The sequence below is a fragment of the Somniosus microcephalus genome, chromosome 7 (assembly GCF_052327205.1).
Source record: "Somniosus microcephalus isolate GS21.2 chromosome 7, FLI_Smic_1.0, whole genome shotgun sequence".
Lineage (NCBI taxonomy): Eukaryota > Metazoa > Chordata > Chondrichthyes > Squaliformes > Somniosidae > Somniosus > Somniosus microcephalus.
In genome coordinates this window covers 239,517,868-239,538,014 of record NC_140993.1, presented here as the reverse complement: position 1 = coordinate 239,538,014, position 20,147 = coordinate 239,517,868, and the positions used below count along the sequence as shown (strand labels likewise).

The 20,147-nt window shown below is 45.3% G+C and overlaps 1 protein-coding gene across 1 annotated transcript in view; it reads right to left on the bottom strand.

The window, feature by feature from the left end:
* LOC147115173 (fer-1-like protein 6) overlaps positions 1-20,147 on the bottom strand; it is a 95,892-nt gene that overhangs the window by 14,231 nt on the left and 61,514 nt on the right. The window contains exons 12-13 of the mRNA XM_085993497.1: positions 17,114-17,355; positions 4,579-4,742 (exon numbers count right to left, since the gene is read on the bottom strand). Of these exons, the coding sequence (XP_085849623.1) occupies positions 4,579-4,742; positions 17,114-17,355 (406 nt within the window). The remainder of the gene's footprint in view (positions 1-4,578; positions 4,743-17,113; positions 17,356-20,147) is intronic.

Genomic DNA, 20,147 nt, shown 5'->3' with positions numbered 1-20,147 from the left:
TTGGCAGAGTATATACCCACAGCTGGAATTCAACAGGATTTGGGAGGGAGTGTGGGCGAATTTTAAATGTCCAGAGTGGATTGAACTGGATTTCAAATTGGCTCATAACAGGATTTTTACCATGACGGTCTTGTGCAAGGTTGGACGAGTGGAGCCGGCAACTTGCCCAGTGTGTGGGATACGGGATGAGACTCTGTCCCATTTACTGGTGTTATGTCCACAGTTAAATGATTTTAAGTACTATGTTCGACAGTTGTGTGAAGCTTTTTTGCTGGGTGGGGACTGAAGAGCAAGAATGGGAATCCTGTGGGACTCAATTTTGAGATGGGGATTGCAGGAGAGTCTGCCTGAGTCTAGCGGAGCGGCAATTAATTTAATGTTCAGTTTGGCTAGATTCGTGATTGTGCAAAGAAGGAATGCTCTGTTTTTTAAGGGGAGGAGAATCAATCTGAAAGAGTATTTTAAATACAAGCTAAAAGATCATTATAAGGCTCTGTGGATGTTTTATTCAGAAAGGAATTTAAAGATAGTATTTTACAATCAATTTTTAAAGCACAATTGATTAATATATGTTACAGGAGACAAATTAAACTTCAGGTTTTGATGTTAAAATGTGGTGGCAGAATGGCTGTGCAGAGCAACGGAATGGAATTGTATGATACAATGAAATGATCACGATGTTGTAAATGTTCTTAATGTTCAATAAAGTATATTAATAATAAAAAAAGTGGGTAGCACACTCGCCTCTGAGTGAGAAGGTTGTGGGTTCAAGCCCCACTCCAGAGACTTGAGCACGAAAATCCAGGCTGACACTCCAGTGCAGTGCAGAGGGAGTGCTGCACTATTGGAGGTGCCATCTTTCAGATGAGACGTTAAACCGAGGCCCCGTCTGCCCTGTCAGGTGGACGTAAAAGATCCCATGGCACTATTTTGTCCTGGCCAATATTTATCCCTCAATCAACATCACTAAAACAGTTTATCTGGTCAGTATCACATTGCTGTTTGTGGGAGCTTGCTGTGCGCAAATTGGCTGCTGCGTTTCCCACATTACAACAGTGACTACACTCCAAAAGTACTTCATTGGCTGTAAAGTGCTTTGAGACGTCCAGTGGTTGTGAAAGGCGCTATATAAATGCAAGTCTTTCTTTCTTTTACTCTCTTCATTACAATCCTTCTTTATTTTAATCAATTACTACTCAGACTGTTCCTCTTAAACTCCAAATCTGCTATCCTATATGCTCTTTCCGCTTCCCTCCATCCTCACTGTGTTGAAATCGAGACTTGTCACCACATCTTCTACAATGACTCATACTATCCTCCGATGGTGGATCTTCTTCCCTCCCTCAGTTTTCCCTCCTTTCTATAATCAATACATTTAAAAAACCCAAACTCTGGGTCACCTAATGGTTACTTATTGATTTATCACATTTTCTCGCCAACTTTTTCACCCTCGGTGATTTTCTGCACCATAGGCCCAAGCCCTTGATCTGTGTTTCTCAGTAACAGAAACCAATGCTGTTGGCCAAATGGTTAGCTAATGGTCATGAATTAAAATGTACTGGCACAAATATTCTTCTTAGGGATGGCCATCGTGCAGTCTCAACCAGTTAGTTTTCCCTGTTCCAATGAAATTCGGCTGGAGTCTGCTCTATGGAAACATGTTATTGCGGTTAGGAAATGGTAGGATATGTAGAGGATACCTAATGGGAGACAGTGGGCCATCTCGCTTATTCTATGAATCAGGAACCCTTAATAATTCAAGAGTGAGTTTATGACGATTTTCTTCATGAATTAAGTAAACTGGATTTACACAATTCCTTGCTGTGTATTTTTCCCATAAGTGTTTTATTTTAAATTTAATTTTACTCACTATTATTACAAGCATGTCAAGGCTTTGGAGAGGGTTTAGAGGAGATTTACTAGAATGGTACCAGGGATGAGGGACTTCAGTTATGTGGAGAAATGAGAGAAGATCGGATTGTTTTCTTTAGAGCAGAGAAGGTTAAGGGGAGATTTAATATAGGTGTTCAAAATGTTGAGGGGTATTGATAGAGTACATAGGGAGAAACTGTTTCTACGGTCATAGGGTCAATAGCCAGAGGGCACAGATTTAAGATAATTGGCAAAAGAACCAGAGGGGAGATGAGGAGAATTTATTTTTATGCAGCGAGTTATGATGATCTGGAATGCATTACCTGAAAGGGTGGTGGCATCAGATTCAATAGTAACTTTCAAAAGCAAATTGGACAAATACAGGAAAAGGAAAAATTTACAGGGCTACAGGGAAAGAGCAGGTGAGTGAGATGAATTGGATAGCTCTTTCAAAGAGCCGGCACCAGCACAGTGGGCTGAATGGCCTCCTCCTGTGCTGTATGATTCTAGGTAGGATGACTTAATACTCTTTCTGACAAGGTCCCACATGGCAGGCTGGTCAGAAAATTTAAAGCCCATGGGATACAAGGGAAAGTGGCAAGTTGCATCCAAAATTGGTCAGTGACAGGAAGAAAAGCATAACGGTCGATGGGTGTTCTTGTGACTGGAAGGCTGTTTCCAGTGGGGTTCCACAGGGCTCAGTACTAGGTCCCTTGCTTTGTGGTATACATCAATGATTTAGACTTCAATGTAGGGGGCATGATTAAGAAGTTTGTAGATGATACAAAAATTGGCCGTGTGGTTGATAGTGAGGATGAAAGCTGTAGACTGCAGGAGGATATCAATGGAGTGGTCAGGTAGGCAGAAAGGTGGCAAATGGAATTCAATCCGGAGAAGTGTGAGGTAATGCATTTGGGGAGGGCTAACAAGGCAAGGGAATACACAATACGTGGTAGGGTACTGAGACATGTAGAGGAACAGAGGGACCTTGGAGTACATGTCCACAGATCCCTGAAGGTAGCAGGACAGGTAGATAAGGTGGTTAAGAAGGCATACAGGATACATTTCTTTATTAGCCAAGGCATAGAATACAAGAGCAGGGAGGTTATGCTTCAACTGTATAAAACACTAGTTAGGCCACAGCTAGAGTACTGCATACAGTTCTGGTCACCACATTACAGGAAAGATGTGATTGCACTAGAGAGGGTACAGAGGAGATTTATGAGGATGTTGCCGGGAATAGAGAGTTTTAGCTATGAGGAAAGATTGGATAGACTGGGGTTGTTTTCTTTGGAGCAGAGGAGGCTGAGCAGAGATTTAATTGAGGTGTATAAAATTATGAGGAGCCTAGATAGAGTGGATAGAAAGGACCTATTTCCCTTAGCAGAGCGGTCAATAACCAGGGGGCATAGATTTAAAGTAATTGGTAGAAGGATTAGAGGGGAGTTGTGGAGAACAATTTTCACCCAGAGGGTTGGGGGGGTGGGTGGTGGGAGGGGTCTGTACCTCACTGCCTGAAAGGGTGGTAGAGGCAGAAACCCTCATCACATTTAAAATGTACTTGGATATGCACTTGAAGTGCTGCAACCTACAGGGCTACGGACCAAGACCAGGAAAGTGGGATTAGGCTGGATAGCGCTTTTTCGGCCGGCACAGACACGATGGGCCAAATGGTATCCTTCTGTGCCGTAAATTTCTATGATTCTATGATACTCCCTAATGTGAGTTATTTGATATCTGCCTCCTCAATCCCAAGGTGTCTGCTCACCATCCTGGGAAAAAAACAAATATATATATTTTTTATATTTTCTCTTGGGATTTATTTATTATGGCAAAGCATTTATTGCCCATCTATGATTGCTTTGAGGGCATTTATAGTCAACCAAATATTGTGGGGCTGAAGTCACATGTAGGCCAGACCAGGTAGATGTGGCAGGTTCTCTTGCTGAATTCAATTTCAGAATTTACCCTGGGTGGGATTATAAACTCATGACCTCCGGGTTACTCGTCCAGTACCATACTCTACTAATTAAGCAGTAGACACCTCTAGCCTAAACAAGTGGCTGTGGAATAACACTCCAGTATAAGCCACTGCCTTAAAGGGGGGGACAGAAAGGAAATTGAGTGGAAATTAAATATACGAGTTAGCACTCTGTTGATTAATTCTATCCAGCAGAATGTGGTAGAGCTTGAGCTAAAAAATGCAGGTCTAGAAATTCGTTCGGGCCAGTTTTCAAGTGTCAAAATGGGCGCAGGGAACAATCCCTGTGCCTGAAAGGAGGCCCGAAGATCGTGGAAAATTGGTCCTCGGGCCTCATCTAAAGAATGGTGGTGAGCTGTCGCCACTGTCACACCTCCACAGGCAGCTCGCCCAGCTGAACAATCGAACTTTGGACTGCCTGAGGGGAGCGGGAAGGGGGCTCATCGCAGCCAGCAGAAACGCACGGTATTTTGAATGGGCTGCGCTGCCCCTTAAAGCGGCTACACGCCCAAATAAAATGAAAGGGAACATTGGTAGAGACTGCCCAACTCACTTTACTCATGGCTAATAGAGAGGAGACTTTCTCTGGGTAAATCAAACTCAGCTTGCCAATGAGAAAAGGAAAGTTGTCTAACTCACTGCATCACTCAGTCCCCTATTTCTTTTTCATGTGGTAGAAGTTTAGTTTAATTTTATTTATTACAGATAGGAAGTACTGTACTTACAGTGAGGTCACCTGACTTTTCTAAAGGCCACCAACCCCGCAGACGTTTTTGCTGAAATATGGAGATAAGTTTAGTCTCAGAATCCTTTGCGATCATATCCAAGTCACATTTCTTAGCTGCTTTTGCACCATTAGGAAATCCATTCAGATCAAGTTCCACAGATCCTACAAACAGAAGGGGTCAGAAAAATACAAATGCACATGAAAAACTGCTTACATTGGATAAGTCCCTTCAGGTTATGGACAATGTTGTGAAGTGAATATTTTATCCATTCCCTTTTTTCAATCGTCTCTACATTTTAAATCCTACTTTTTTTTCCCCGCAGTTACCGTGCATCACCACATTCTCCACCAGTGGAGAAGCCAGGCCAACAGTCAACAGAAGAAGCAGGGAAAACAACCAATGAATTTGTGGCAACATTTACATTCAGGATGCTTGGAAGGAGCTAGTTTAACTTGGAAGGAGCTGGATGAAAATTACTACCAATCATTTAAAAAATCTGAGATTCATTCCCCTGAAGATGTAAAAATGACTTTGTCTCAGAACCTATTTGGGCAGAAAAATAAGTCACTGATAATGGCACTAACTTTATTCATTCACATTCATGACAACAGTAAAATATACCTGTAAATGCCGAGAGGTGTGCAATCAGTGGCCCAGCAGAGCACAAGGGGAAGCTAGATAAGTACATGAAGGAGAAAGCAATAGAAGGATATGCTGATAGGGTGAGATGAAGAGGTGTGGGAGGAGGCTCGTGTGGAACATAAACACCGGCATGGACCAGTTGGGGTGAATGGGCCATTTCTGTGCTGTAAATTCTATGGGGGCGATTTTCCCTGGATACCTTAGGCGGTAAAGAGCTTCCAAGGTGGCCAAGATGGGGTCTTAAGCTGAAAAAATGTTTTTGCCCGCATTTTACGCAAGACGCCATCTTGGCAAAGGAGTTGAAGCTTGCGCTAGGAATGGCCGCCCGAAGGATCGTTAGGGGGTTGACTGCCACTTAAGTTGCCTGCTAGCGCTCATTAAGGAGGCTGCATGGCATTTTGCTGGCCAGCGCGTGACCTAACGCCCTCTCATAATAGCGACCAGCTGATTGGGAGTAAACAAGTCGTTCCTGAGGATTTTGAGCGCTACTTAAAGGTATATCCCCTTTTACTGTTCACTTGCTGCTGGACTTTTGAAGAGGACTTTTGAGACACATCGGGAGACTTTGTGGGACACATTGTCAAGACTTCACCAACACTCGAGCAACATTTATTCTGGAAATTCTCTGAGGACTTCACCTATAAAGATTAAGTGCTGTGCTACTCTCTCTTATTGGACACCTTATAGGAGTCACCAGGAGAAAGGGAGTGCTTGGTGTTGTGTCTGTGTATAATAAGACACAGAGTGCAGGAGAAACGGTACAACAGGTGTTTACTCAACGTGGCTCACAGTGGAACTGCCTGTACAGATTACTACTCAGTGCTATATACAGGTGTGGTCACTGCCGGTACTACAGTATACATGAGCTGTAAAAAGTAGCTCCCCCCCCTTAAAGGTATACACATTACAATTCCTCCCCTTTTAGATTAACAGTACCATAACACTCATTTAACTATTAAATATCAAACTAATTACAATTAACACTTTTAACATGCAACATTAGCTGAAAATAGTCTATTTATATATTCAGTCTTTGGGGAGGCCTCCTGATCCTTTCTGGATAGCGCCTTTCCCGAGTGTCTTGCTCTTGGTGCGGAGGCGATTCTGGCCCCCTGTCGTCGGTTGGTTCATCAGCTTCCAATGCTACTGTTTCTGGGGTAGATGCGACCCGTATGTCAGGTTCATCACCAGGTACGTATGGGTGAGGCGTGGGGTTGACTTGTTGCTGTGACTCTAGGATCTGGTCAGCATGGCGTCTCACGATGCTCTCCCCAACGTCCACTGTGTACATTAGTGGGCCCTGCCGTGTGCATATCGTTCCTGGCTGCCATTTTTCTGTTCAGTAGTCGCGGGCCAAGACTGGTTGCCCTACATTGAAGCTCCTTGTTGGCTTCTCATGGATGTGCTGGAATTGCTTACTCTCAACATCTCTTCGTACGTTTGGTCTGAGCAAACCCAAGCGAGATCTTAACCTTCAGTTAAAGAACATCATGGCTGGGGCCTGGTTGGTGACTGCATGTGTCGCATTCTGGTAGGCGAACAGGAAATTGTCCACCTTGTGCTGCAGCGGAATGTTGTCATTGTACATAGCCTTTATTGCCTTCTTAAAGGTTTGTACGAACCTCTCAGCCAATCCATTTGTGGCTGGATGATACGGGGCGGATGTGTAATGCCTTACCCCATTCTTTTTCAAGGACCTCCTGAACTCTTCGGACACAAACTGTGGTCCGTTGTCGGAGCAAATCTGTTCTGGCAAGCCATTCCTGGCAAAAATGGTCCGTAGGACTGCAATAGTTTTCTCCGTGGTGGTGGAGGACATTTTGATGACCTCAGGCCATTTCGAGTGCGCATCCACGGCTATTAAAAACATTGAGTCCATGAATGGACCAGCAAAATCAATATGCACCCGTTGCCATGGAGATGAGGGCCGCTCCCATGGGTGTAGAGGGGCCTGTGGTGGTGCATTTTGGACTTTCTGGCATCCTGAGCAGCTCTTGGTCAGGTCCTCGATTTGTTTATCGATTCCCGGCCACCACACATAAGCCCTGGCTAGGCTTTTCATTTTTACCCCTCCCAGATGACCCTCATGAAGCTCATTGAGCACTCTATCCCTTAACTTGGGTGAAATTACCACTCGGGATCCACACATCAAGGTCCCCCGGCACACTGACAGCTGTTCTCTCCTTGTCGAGAATGCTGGCAACAGTGAGTCGCCATGTGCTGGCCATCCCTTCACCGTCAAATCATATACCCGAGACAGTGTCGGGTCATTTCGGGTTTCCTTTTCGATACAAGCGTTAGTTACCGGTAGGTATTCAACTATAGTCGAATGGAATATTTCGACAGGATCCACTGCTGGTGCTTCCTCCGCAGTAGGCAGTGGCAGGCGTGATAGCCCATCAGCATTTCCATGCTGTTTCGTGCCCTTATATTCAATCTCATAGTGGTGCGCCCCTAGAAAAAGTGACCATCTTTGTAGTCGTTGCGCAGTCATCACCGGAACGCCCTTCTTCGGATTAAAAATGGAGACAAGAGGCTGGTGATCAGTCAGCAAGGTGAATTTCTGCCTGTGCAGATAGTGATTGAACTTTTTCACTCCCCACACTAGGCTGAGGGCCTCCCTGTCAATCTGGGCGTAGTTACGCTCGGCTGAGGTTAGTGATCGTGACGCAAAGGCTATTGGCCTCTCTGAGCCGTCCGAGAATTTGTGCGACAGCACCGCTCCAATGCCGTAGGGTGATGCATCACATACCAACCGAATTGGTAATGCCGGGTTGTAATGGGCCAATGCCTCTTTTGATGTGATTAGTGTTTTGCTCTTCTGGAAAGCTCGTCTACATTCGTCACTCCACTTCCATGGCACCCCAGTTTGCAGTAGGGTGTTCAGTGGGTGTAGTATTGTAGACAAATTTGGCAAGAACTTATGGTAGTAGTTTGCCAGCCCGAGGAACGACCTCAGTTGTGACACATTTTCCGGTGCTGGAGCCTTGACTACTGCCTCAATCTTCTCTGGGGACTTATGTAGCCCCTCTTTATCGATAACGTGGCCACAATACGAGATCTGTTTTCTAAAAAACTCGCATTTGGGGTGGTTAGCTCGGAGCCCATATTCCTGCAATCTAGTGACCACCTGCTCCAGGTTGGCAAGGTGATCACTGTCATTTTCGCCCGTGACCAGGATGTCGTCCAAATAACACTGGGTCCCTGGGATCCCTTGCAGGGCTTGTTCCATTGCCCTCTGCCAAATAGCCGGAGCTGATGCTACCCCGAATACCAGCCAGTTGTATTGGTAGAGACCTTTATGGGTGTTGATTGTGAGGTATTTTTTTGATGCTTCTGCTACCTCCATTTGCAGATACGCCTGGGCCAGATCAATCTTAGTGAAGCGTTTCCCTCCAGATAGCGAGGCGAAAATATCTTCAATCCGCGGAAGTGGATATTGTACGGTGTGAAGGATCGGGTTCACTGTTACCTTAAAGTCCCCACAGATGCGAACCTTCCTTGGTTCCCCAGGCGTGCTGCTCAACGACTTTTTCATCACAGGGATGATGGATGTAGCCCACTCGCTCCAGTCTACCTTGGACAGTACACTTGAATGTTCCAGACTCTCAAGCTCTGCTTCGACGGCTGGGCGGATCGCATAAGGTCTGGCCTTAAAAAATTTTGGGCTTGCGTTTTCTTCAATTTTAATCATTGCTGTCATGCCTTTTAGTGTTCCGAGTCCTTGCTGGAACACACACTTCTTTCATGTCAGTTAGGATCTTTGACAGTCGCCCAGGTGTGACATCGTCATCCTTTTTGTCAGCCACAGTCAGTGCCTGTATGGAATGCCAATCCAGTTGTATTTTTCGGATCCATTCACGTCCCAGTAATGGTGGTCCTCCATCTTGCAATACATACAGGTCTAGTTTTGGTGTTTCCTTAACGTTATATATAACGGTCACCCTTATTTTTCCTTTGGGGTAGACTTTTTGCCCCGTGTACGTCTTCAAAATAATTTTTGTGTCTCTCAAGGGTATGTGTGAGAATAGCCGCTCATAGTCCCGTCGGTTTATGACTGTTAGGGCTGATCCTGTGTCCAATTCCATCTTTACCTGGACTCCTGCTATCTTGAGAGTGACCCAAATGGTTCGGTGATCCTCCGTTGTGATCACATTATTTAGTTTCAGACAACTCAGTTCCCTGCTTTTGGAGCCGTTATCACTCTTTTGTTCGTCTGAACTATTCTCCGTCATCTTATGTACCTTCTTGTGCTTTCCTTTGGTAGGTTTCTTATTGCTGGTTTTCTTTCCCGACCTGCAGACTCGTGCTATGTGTCCTACTTTTCCACACTGTCTGCACACTTTGTCTTTGAACCAGCAATCATTCTGGTCGTGCGTTGTTCTGCCGCAGCGATAGCACTTCTCTGTTCCATATGACATTTCGTTTGTGCCATATTCTTGCGGTCTCTGTTGTATCTCTACAGTGCCCCGTGCTGCTGCTTCATATGATACCGCAATGCTGAAAGCCTTTTCCAGCGTAAGGTCCTTTTCAGATAAAAGCCGTTTCTGGGTTCCTTCACTTTGAAGCCCACACACAAACTTGTCCCTTAAGGTATCTGCCAGTCCCGCTCCAAACTGGCAGTGTTTCGATAGTTTGCGCAGTTCTGTTAAATAATCAGCATTGCTTTCATCCTTATGCTGGTTCCGTCTGTGAAACTTGAATCTTTCTGCTATCAGCAGCGGTGTGGGGTTTAAATGTTCCTGTAGTATCGTTACTATGTCTTCAAAACTCTTTTCCATTGGCTTCGTTGGGGTTACTCGATTTTGTAATAACCCATACGTCTTTTCACCCATTAAATTTAACGATGCTGACGCTTTCTTGTCATCTGACACCTCATTTGCCTTGCAGTACACCTCTATTCGTTCGACATATGTAGTCCAATCTTCGACTTCATTGTCAAATGCGGTGATACTGCCACTCTTCGGCATTTTGGGTGTGGTTTAAAATGGCGTCTCCCAATGGCTTAAAATGGCATCTCCCACGCTTTCCTTCCTCCCCCGCTGCTGCCAACGCCGCTCCCGGCGGTTCTCGTGGCAATGGCAGCGCCCTGTAGGTTTCGCGCGCTTCTCCTGCGCTGCTGCCAACGCCGCTCTCGGCGGTCCTCGTGGCAATGGCGGCGTCTCGCGGGTTTCTACGCGTCTCTCTCTCCCTCTCCGACGCTGCTCAGCCCCTGAACACCGGCTGTGCCCTGTGCGCTCTGCCCTCGCTCTCTCTCTCCCCCGTCGACGCTGCTCGGCCCTTTGCTGTGCATCTCGGTCGGGCTCTAACCCGTCGCTGTCCGGGAAGGGTCTGCGCACTACCTGTTGCCAGCCCGTTTCGCTGGACCACCTCGACTGGAAAGCCAAGCCTGGCTCTCGACAGCCTCCCCCGCAATTCTCGAGTCTCTGCTGGATGACTGGGCGGTTGCCCGTGGTCGACGCCCGAGTCTCTGGCTTTGACCTCCAATCCACTGATCTCCAGGAATGAATCCCCGGGAGGTGATGCAGAGTTGCAGGTAGGTTCGAACTTGCCTTGTCGCCAATGTTGTGTCTGTGTATAATAAGACACAGACTGCAGGAGAAACGGTACAACAGGTGTTTACTCAACGTGGCTCACAGTGGAACTGCCTGTACAGATTACTACTCAGTGCTATATACAGGTGTGGTCACTGCCGGTACTACAGTATACATGAGCTGTAAAAAGTAGTTCCCCCCTTAAAGGTATATACATTAGACTTGGTCATCGCTATCGTGCTAGGGGTCCCCCTTGGTCTCCAGGAGGAATGGGAGGAGGACGAGGACATGAGGCCAGGCAGAGCAGCACCAGCTGCTGCAGGAGGGAGGGACAGGAGGCCGAGGTGGACTCCTTCCCCCATCTGCGGGTACAGGACATCCCCCCTCCTCCAGGACCTCCAGTGCCACGTTTGAGAACCTGTGTGTCCTCTCACTTGGTCCCTTAGCCATCCTGAAATGTGCCGCTGTGTGTCATCCAGCACACTCCACACCTTCAGTGGAAGTGGGTGCGTCGAGCCCACATATACTGCTTCACGAAAATTGTGTCTAATCAGCACTTGAGTGCTATACCTGCAGGTGTCTGCTTTAGCACCTCCAAGCAACTTCAAATTATGGTAATCAGCAATTAGGACCAAAATTGCGTGCTAAAACCAGACTTTCAAAAAGGCGCGTGTTATTAGCACAACATCCATTTAGCACCCATTTTTGCCCTTTCACCAAAATAAACCCCTATGCAGTGAGTTGTTATGATCTGGAATGCACTGCCTGAAAGAGTGGTGGAAGCAGATTCAATAGTAACTTTCAAAAGGGAATTGGATAAATACTTGAAGGAGTAAAAATTGCAGGGCTATGGGGAAAGAACAGGGGAGTGGGATTATTTGGATAGCTCCAGAGGCACGGTGGACCAAATGGCCTCCTTCTGTGCTATATCATTCTATGATTCTTTCTGAGCCCAGAAATGACACCATGAGCTAAGTGGTTACCTGTCCATGCTGGGAGGGATCCTTCTTCACAGCTTCATGCCACTTTTGTAGGAGGAGCTAGGGCAGGATGGGATGGGCAGATTAGAAGATTTCCCTGGTGGTGTCATCACCACTACCGTGAGTTGAACAAAGAGGTCAGAGGACAAATTTGAATAGTTGAAATTTGGAACTATAATATCTACAAACACATTGCCACAAGATCCCGGGAGGCCAATCAGAGAATCTGGATGAATTCTAGAATAAGGAAAATAATGCGGTGGACACCAATATTGAATACTTCCATTTTTTTCAAGATAAAAATGATCTGACAATCGATCCCTTTGAAATTATTTACTTCAGAATTGTGGGTAAGTGAGCGAAGGGTGTATTCAAACAGCAACCCTTGCTGATTTTTCCCCTCCCTAGAAGGGTGCTAAGGCCAATTGTTGTATCTCTATTACATGATGCTATCCAAGAGGTTTTGCCTTCAATTAAATGTGGGAAATGAAGTCTCTAACATGAACACTGTTTTCTAAATAAGCAAATTCTGACCCAATTTAGATTTTGATCAGCTTTATCTCTACTCTGGATACAAAGCTAAAGTAGAATTGAGGAAAACTAACTGAACCGGTTTCATACCCTGTATAATGCCAACAACTAGCATTTCTGTAATCTTTACCCAAAACATCAAACTATCTCCCTACTTACAGAGATGCTCACACACTTGCTGCGTATGTCCAGCGTTTGCTGTTTTTATTTCTGACTTCTAGCATTTGCAATTAGCGTGGTAGGTTTTCCCCTGGAGTTACGCTGGGAAGCCCTGTTTCTGAGCTGCGGCACTATTTCCAGGATGTCCCATCAGAACTGATGGGGTGGGAGGAGGTTATAACATGCCCACCTATACACAAGTGGGCACATTGAAATAATAAAGGAATGACAAAAATACGTCATCCAACGTATAATCCGCCATTTATGCCATTGCAATGCTGGCCTGAGGGATCCCGATTCATCACCGGCATTTACTGCAAGGGTCACTTCAAATGTAAGTTCCCCAAAAACCGATGTCATCAATTTTTTTTTAATGTACTTGTACTTGGGATGTGGACAATGCTAGCAAAGTGGTGTTTATTGCCCATCCCTAGTTGCCCTGAAGAACCAATCACGTAGTGTGGGACTGGAGATATATGTAGGCCAGGCCGGCTAAAGTTCGAACGGCTCGCTTCCCTAAAGGACATTAGTAGGCCAGTTGAGTTTTGACAACAAGATGAACATAAGAACATAAGAAGTAGGAGCAGGAGTAGGCCATACGGCCCCTCGGGCCTGCTCCGCCATTCAATAGGATCATGGCTGATCCGAACCTAGACTCACGTCCACTTCCCTGCCCACTCCCCGTAACCCCGAATTCCCTTATCAGCTAGGAAACTGTCTATCTCCATTTTAAATTTATTTAATGTCGCAGCTTCCACAGCTCTCTGAGGTAGCAAATTCCATAGATTTACTGCCCTCTGAGTGAAGAAGTTGCTCCTCATCTCAGTTTTGAAAGGGCAGCCCCTTATTCTAAGATTATGCCCCCTAGTTCTAGTCTCACCCATCAGTGGAAACATCCTCACCGCATCCACCCGATCAAGCCCCCTCACAATCTTATATGTTTCGATAAGATTGCCTCTCATTCTTCTGAATTCCAATGAGTAGAGGCCCAACCTACTCAACCTTTCCTCATAAGTCAACCCCCTCATCTCCGGAATCAACCGAGTGAACCTTCTCTGAACTGCCTCGAGAGCAAGTATATCTTTTCTTAAATATGGAAACCAAAACTGTACGCAGTATTCCAGGTGTGGCCTCACCAGTACCCTGTATAACTGAAGCAAGACTTCCCTGCTTTTATACTCCATCCCCCTTGCAATAAAAGCCAAGATTCCATTGGCCTTCCTGATCACCTGCTGTACCTGCATACTAACCTTCTGTGTTTCATGCACCAGGATCCCCAGATCCCTTTGTACTGTAGCACTTTGCAGTTTCTTTCCATTTAGATAATAACTTGCTCTTTGATTTTTTCTGCCAAAGTGCATAACCTCACACTTTCCAACATTATATTCCATCTGTCAAATTTCTGCCCACTCACTTAGCCTGTCTATGTCCTTTTGCAGGTTTTTTATGTCCTCCTCACTCACTGCTTTCCCTCCCATCTTTGTATCGTCGGCAAACTTGGATACGTTGCACTCCGTCCCTTCCTCCAAATCGTTAATATAGATTGTAAAGAGTTGGGGTCCCAGCACTGACCCCTGCAGAACACCACTCGTCACTGATTGCCAACCTGAGAATGAACCATTTATCCCAACTCTCTGTTTTCTGTTAGATAGCCAATCTTCCACCCATGCCAGTATATTGCCCCCAACCCTGTGATTTTTTATCTTGTGCAGTAATCTTTTGTGTGGCACCTTGTCAAATGCCTTTTGGAAGTCCAAATACACCACATCCACTGGTTCCCCTTTATCCACTCTGTTTGTTACGTCCTCAAAGAATTCGAGCAAATTTGTCAAACATGACTTCCCCTTCATAAAACCACGCTGACTCTGTCTGATTAAATTATGCTTATCCAAATGTCCTGTTACTGCTTCCTTAATAATGGACTCCAACATTTTACCAACCATAGCCGTTAGGCTAACTGGTCTATAGTTTCCAGCCTTTTGTCTACTTCCCTTTTTAAATAAGGGCGTTACATTAGCAGTTTTCCAATCTGCTGGGACCTTTCCTGAATCCAGGGAGTTTTGGAAAATTACCACTAATGCATCCACAATCCCTACCGCTACTTCTCTCAAGGCCCTAAGATGTAAGCCATCAGGTCCAGGGGATTTATCCGCCTTTAGTCCCATTATCTTACCGAGTACAAACTCCTTAGTGATTTTAATCATGTTTAACTTGGTGGCATAGTGGTTAGCACTGTTGCCTCACAGCACCAGAGACCCGGGTTCAAATCCGGCCTCGGGCGACTGTCTGTGTGGAGTTTGCACATTCTCCCCGTGTTTGCGTGGGTTTCCTCCGGGTGCTCCGGTTTCCTCCCACAGTCCAAAGATGTGCGGGTTAGGTTGATTGGCTATGATAAATTGACCCTTAGTGTTAGGGGGATTAAATACGTGGAGTTACGGGGATAGGGTGGGATATGTGTTGGTGTAGGGGTTGCAGGGATCGGGTGGGATATGTGTCGGTGCAGGCTTGATGGGCCGAAATGGCCTCTATCTGCACTGTTGTGATTCTGTGATTTCTGTGAACTCCTCCCCCCCATAGCCCCCTGTTTGTCCAGTGTTGGGATATTTTTAGTGTCCTCTACTGTAAAGACTGATACAAAATATTTGTTCAGCGTTTTTGCCATCTCCATGTTCCCCACCGCTAATTTCCCGGTCTCGTCCTCTAAGGGACCAACATTCACTTTAGCCACCCTTTTTCTTTTTATATAACTGTAGAAACTCTTGCTATCTGTTTTTATATTTTTTGCTAGTTTACTTTTATAATCTATCTTCCCTTTCTTAATTAATCTTTTAGTTATTCTTTGCTGGCTTTTAAATGCTTCCCAATCTTCTATCCTCCCATTAGATTTGGCTACTTTATATGCCCTTGTTTTCAGTCAGATACTATCCTTTATTACTTTACTTAGCCACGGATGGCTGTCTTTTCTTTTACGCTCCTTTTTCCTCAGTGGAATATATTTTTCACAGAAATCACAGAAACCCCACAGTGCAGATAGAGGCCATTTCGGCCCATCGAGCCTGCACCGACACATATCCCACCCAATCCCCGTAACCCCTACACCAACACATATCCCACCCTATCCCTGTAACCCCATGTATTTAATCCCCCTAACACTAAGGGTCAATTTATCATAGCCAATCAACCTAACCCGCACATCTTTGGACTGTGGGAGGAAACCGGAGCACCCGGAGAAAACCCACGCAAACACGGGGAGAATGTGCAAACTCCACACAGACAGTTGTGAAGTATCACCTTGAATGTACACCACTGCTCATGTACCGTCTTACACTTTAATCTATTTCCCCAGTCCACTTTAGTCAACTCTGCTCTCATACCTTCATAGTCTCCTTTATTTAAGCTTAGTACGCTGGTTTGAGATCCAACTCTCTCACCCTTCAACTGAATTTGGAATTCAACCATGTTATGGTCACTCATTCCAAGGGGATCCTTTACTAGGACATTTTTTATTAATCTTGTCTCATTACACAGGACCAGATCTAAGATTGCCTGCCCCCTGGTTGGTTCAGTAACGTACTGCTCAAGGAACCCGTCCCTAATGCACTCTATGAACTCTTCCTCAAGGCTGCCCTGCCCAATTTGATTTGTCCAGTCAATATGAAAGTTAAAATGCCCCATGATTATAGCTGTTCCCTTATTACAAGCCCCAACTATTTTCTGATTTATACTTCGACCAACAGAGTTGCAACTGTTAGGAGGCCTATAGACTACGCCCACTAGTGACTTTTTCCCCTTATTATTCCTTATCTCCACCCAAACCGTTTCACTATCCTAATCCATTGACCCAATATCATTTCTCACTATTGCAGTGATTCCATCCTTTATTAACATAGCCACCCCACCTCCCTTTCCTTTCTGTCTGTCCTTCATAATTGTCAAATACCCCTGGATGTTTAGTACCCAGTCATGGTCACCTTGCAGCCATGTCTCCGTAATGGCCACCAGATCATACCCATGTGTAGTTATTTGTACCATCAACTCGTCTATTTTGTTACGAATGCTGCGTGCATTCAGATAAAGAACTTTAAAATATGTTTTGTGACAATTTATTCCTGCTTTTACCCCCTTTACTACTTTAAAATGGCGGCTTTAACGGTCAACTTTTTCAGTTGCCAACCCACAAATCACCAGATTTATCAAACTTAATTTCAGAAAGTGCCATGGTGGGTTTTCAACTCACCACTTCTGGGTTGCTAGGCATGTACAAAAACCACGAGTGTAACATAGACTGGCAGAGGCTTAGGTACCAAGTTTTTTTACATTTAAACTTTTGCGCCCGCAGAGCTGCACTGTTCCAGGCGATCAGGGCCCAGCACGAACAATTACTGCTCCTAATCCAGGTAGTCTTCAAAAATAGACTTTAAATGACTGTGAGGCTAAAAAAAAACATCCGCTGTCAAGAGTGCATCTTTGTGGTAGGTAGAAGTCTCACCATGCCGAAGGTGCTCCCAATTCCTCAAAAGCGGAAGATCTAAACCCTTGTCTTTTTATGTCTATTGATTGCCTTGGAGTTAGATTTGAAATCAGGTTTCCGATATGAAAGGACAATATTTCAACACAGTGAGCTCCCAAATTCTTTCTTTAAGCTTCTGCAAGAAAAACAGGAAGCATTCCAAGTTACTGGCTTACCTAGGAAGTCATCAGAAGAAAGCCTCTCAAAATCCCAGACTTGAAGTACAAGGACTGCGGGAACTTTGCGTTCAGTCTTGTCTAAAGAGAAAATGGATTCCCTTTTGCATACGACCATCTGTTTCTCCGCAGGTATGTAGTTGAAAGGAAAAATAAAGCGCCAATTGAAGTTTCCAGTCCCAGTCAAGGAGTTGTAATGCACATCTGTTTCTTTCTTATCCTCTTCTTTTCCCTTTAGCCAGCTAAAAGAAAGAGTGTTTGAAATGTTAAAAGTATTTTGCACCCGAGACAAGTACACACTGCTAGAGAGAATAAGGCTCCTACATCTTGTCCAGAATCCAATAGGATTCCAACTGTCCAATGTTTTTATGAATAAGAACATAAGAACATAAGAAATAGGAGCAGGAATACGCCACTTGGCCCCTCAAGCCTGCTCCGCCATTCAATAAGATCATGGCTGATCTTGGGCTCAAAGCCACTTCCCAGCCCGCTCCCCATAACCCTTCACTCCCTTATCTTGCAAAAATTTGTCTATCTCCACTTTAAATGTATTTAATGACCCAGCCTCCTCCGCTCTCTGGGGCAGAGAATTCCACAGATTTACGACCCTCTGAGAGAAGTTCCTCCTCATCTCAGTTCTAAAAGGGCGACCCTTTATTCTGAGACTGTGCCCCCGAGTTCTAGATTTCCCCACGAGGGGAAACATCCTCTCTGCCTCTACCTTGTCGAGTCCCCTCAGTATCTTATATGTTTCGATAAGATCACCTCTCATTCTTCTAAATTCCAATGAGTATAGGCCCAGCCTGCTCAACCTTTCCTCAGAAGTCAGCCCCCTCATCTCTGGAATTAACCTAGTGAATCGTCTCTGAATTGCCTCCAATGCAAGTATTTCCTTCCTTAAATAAGGAAGGATATACTTGAAATTTGAAACATTTAGACTCACTTGCCGATTTGTACAGGTAATAGAAAAGGTTAACCCGGAACACTGGATTGTGTGCAGGAGCCGCCAGAGGACTGCACAGTCTGTGATGTCCTGGACTTTGGAAAAACATGGGGTTAAACTTTAACTTGGGCCCACTGTCTTAAATGGGGCGGCAGAGATCTGAAAATGACTCACCGCCCCGTTTAGGCCAGCGTTCCGGCTGCTGCCCCCATCAAAGGGGCCAACGCATCTGCCTGGCTCGGGCAGTAGTCCCTTTTAATATGCGAATTGGGGTCCTATGACATAGATGGGACCCTGATTGCCACTTTAGAACTAAACTGGGTGGAGCGTGTGCCATGGACTTCTGAAGAGGAGCCCAAAGGTAGTGTTAAGTCTGTGTGTTATAGTGATAATTACTACACAGACTACAAGAGTAAATTCAACAGGTCTTTACTGGTTGGAGGTCGGGACTATACTGAATACAATATTAATACACAGTGCTTATATACCGGTGTGGTCACCACCGGTATTACGTATACAGCAGCCAGAGAAAGTAGTACATCTCTTAAGGTGGAACAGGCTTAAGTTCTCTTAAGGTGGAACAGGTTACATACACCACAATCCTCCCTTTTTAGCTTAACAGTCATATCCCCATTTAACATAACATAATAACATATATACATATATAACTTCAGGTATAACAGTTCAAAGGTTCAGTCTCTCAGGAGGCTTTCTGATGCGGCTTGGATAACGCCTCTCAGTAGTCTCTGATTCTTGTTGTTGAGGTGCCTCCTCTATTTGGTTTCCAATGTATTGGGTGTCATCATCATCAAGTACATTCCCTGCCGAGGTAGATGCCTCAGGTTCATTAACGTCTTCCACAGTTGTCTCTGTCACAACCATGGGTTCGACCCTTGCTCTCGACTCTACCAGTTGATCCGCATGACGCCTTATCACATTATGACCAATATCTACTGTGTACATCAGAGGTCCTTGTCTGGCCCGAATTGTTCCGGACTGCCATTTTTCGTTTCCATAGCCCCTTGCCAACACTGGTTGTCCTACGTCGAAAGTTCGAGTGGTCTTGTTGTTAATATGCCGAAACTGTTTGTTTTCCACTTCCCTCCGCACATTTGGTTTTAACAAGTCCAACTTGGACCGCAACCTCCTGTTATAAAACATCATGGCAGGACTTTGGTTATCGGAAGTGCATTTTGCACTTTTTGGCACCCAGCACAGCTTTTCGTTAACTCCTCAATCTGTTGGTCAATACCCGGCCACCATACATAAGCCCTAGCAAGACTTTTCATTTTAACTCCCCCCAGATGACCTTCATGCAGTTCGTTTAAAACTCTTTCCCTTAACTTGGGAGGAATAATCACTCTTGTACCGTACATCAAGGTACCATGGCAGACGGACAGCTGGTCTCGCCTTGCCGAAAATGCCGGTAACAGAGGATCACCCCGTGTTGGCCATCCTTTCACTGTCACCTCGTAGACTCTGGACAGTGTCGGGTCGTTCCTGGTTTCTCTTTCAATACTTGCATTGGTGACTGGTAAACACTCGATGATGGTCGAATGAAATAACTCAACAGGGTCAACTTTCGTCGTGCCTTCTTCTTCAGGTAGTGGCAGGCGCGACAGCCCATCAGCATTGCCATGCTGTTTCGTACCTTTGAATTCTATTTGATATTGATGTGCCCCTAGGAAAAGAGACCATCTCTGGAGACGCTGCGCTGTCATCACCGAAACACCATTCTTAGGGTTAAAAATGGATACCAACGGTTGATGGTCTGTCAGAAGTGTGAATTTTTGGCCCTGCAGGTAATGATTAAACTTCTTCACTCCCCATACAAGGCTAAGAGCCTCCCTATCGATCTGCACATAGTTGCGCTCAGCGGAGGTCAATGATCTGGATACAAACGCGACTGGCCTTTCCGTGCCATTTGGCAACTTGTGTGAGAGTACTGCCCCAATACCATATGGAGAAGCATCACAAGCCAACCGAATAGGCAGTGTCGGGTTGAAGTGAGCCAACACTTCCTCTGAGGTGATCAATTCTTTGCTTTTGCGAAATGCCTTCTTACAGTTTTCGCCCCATTCCCATGGTACC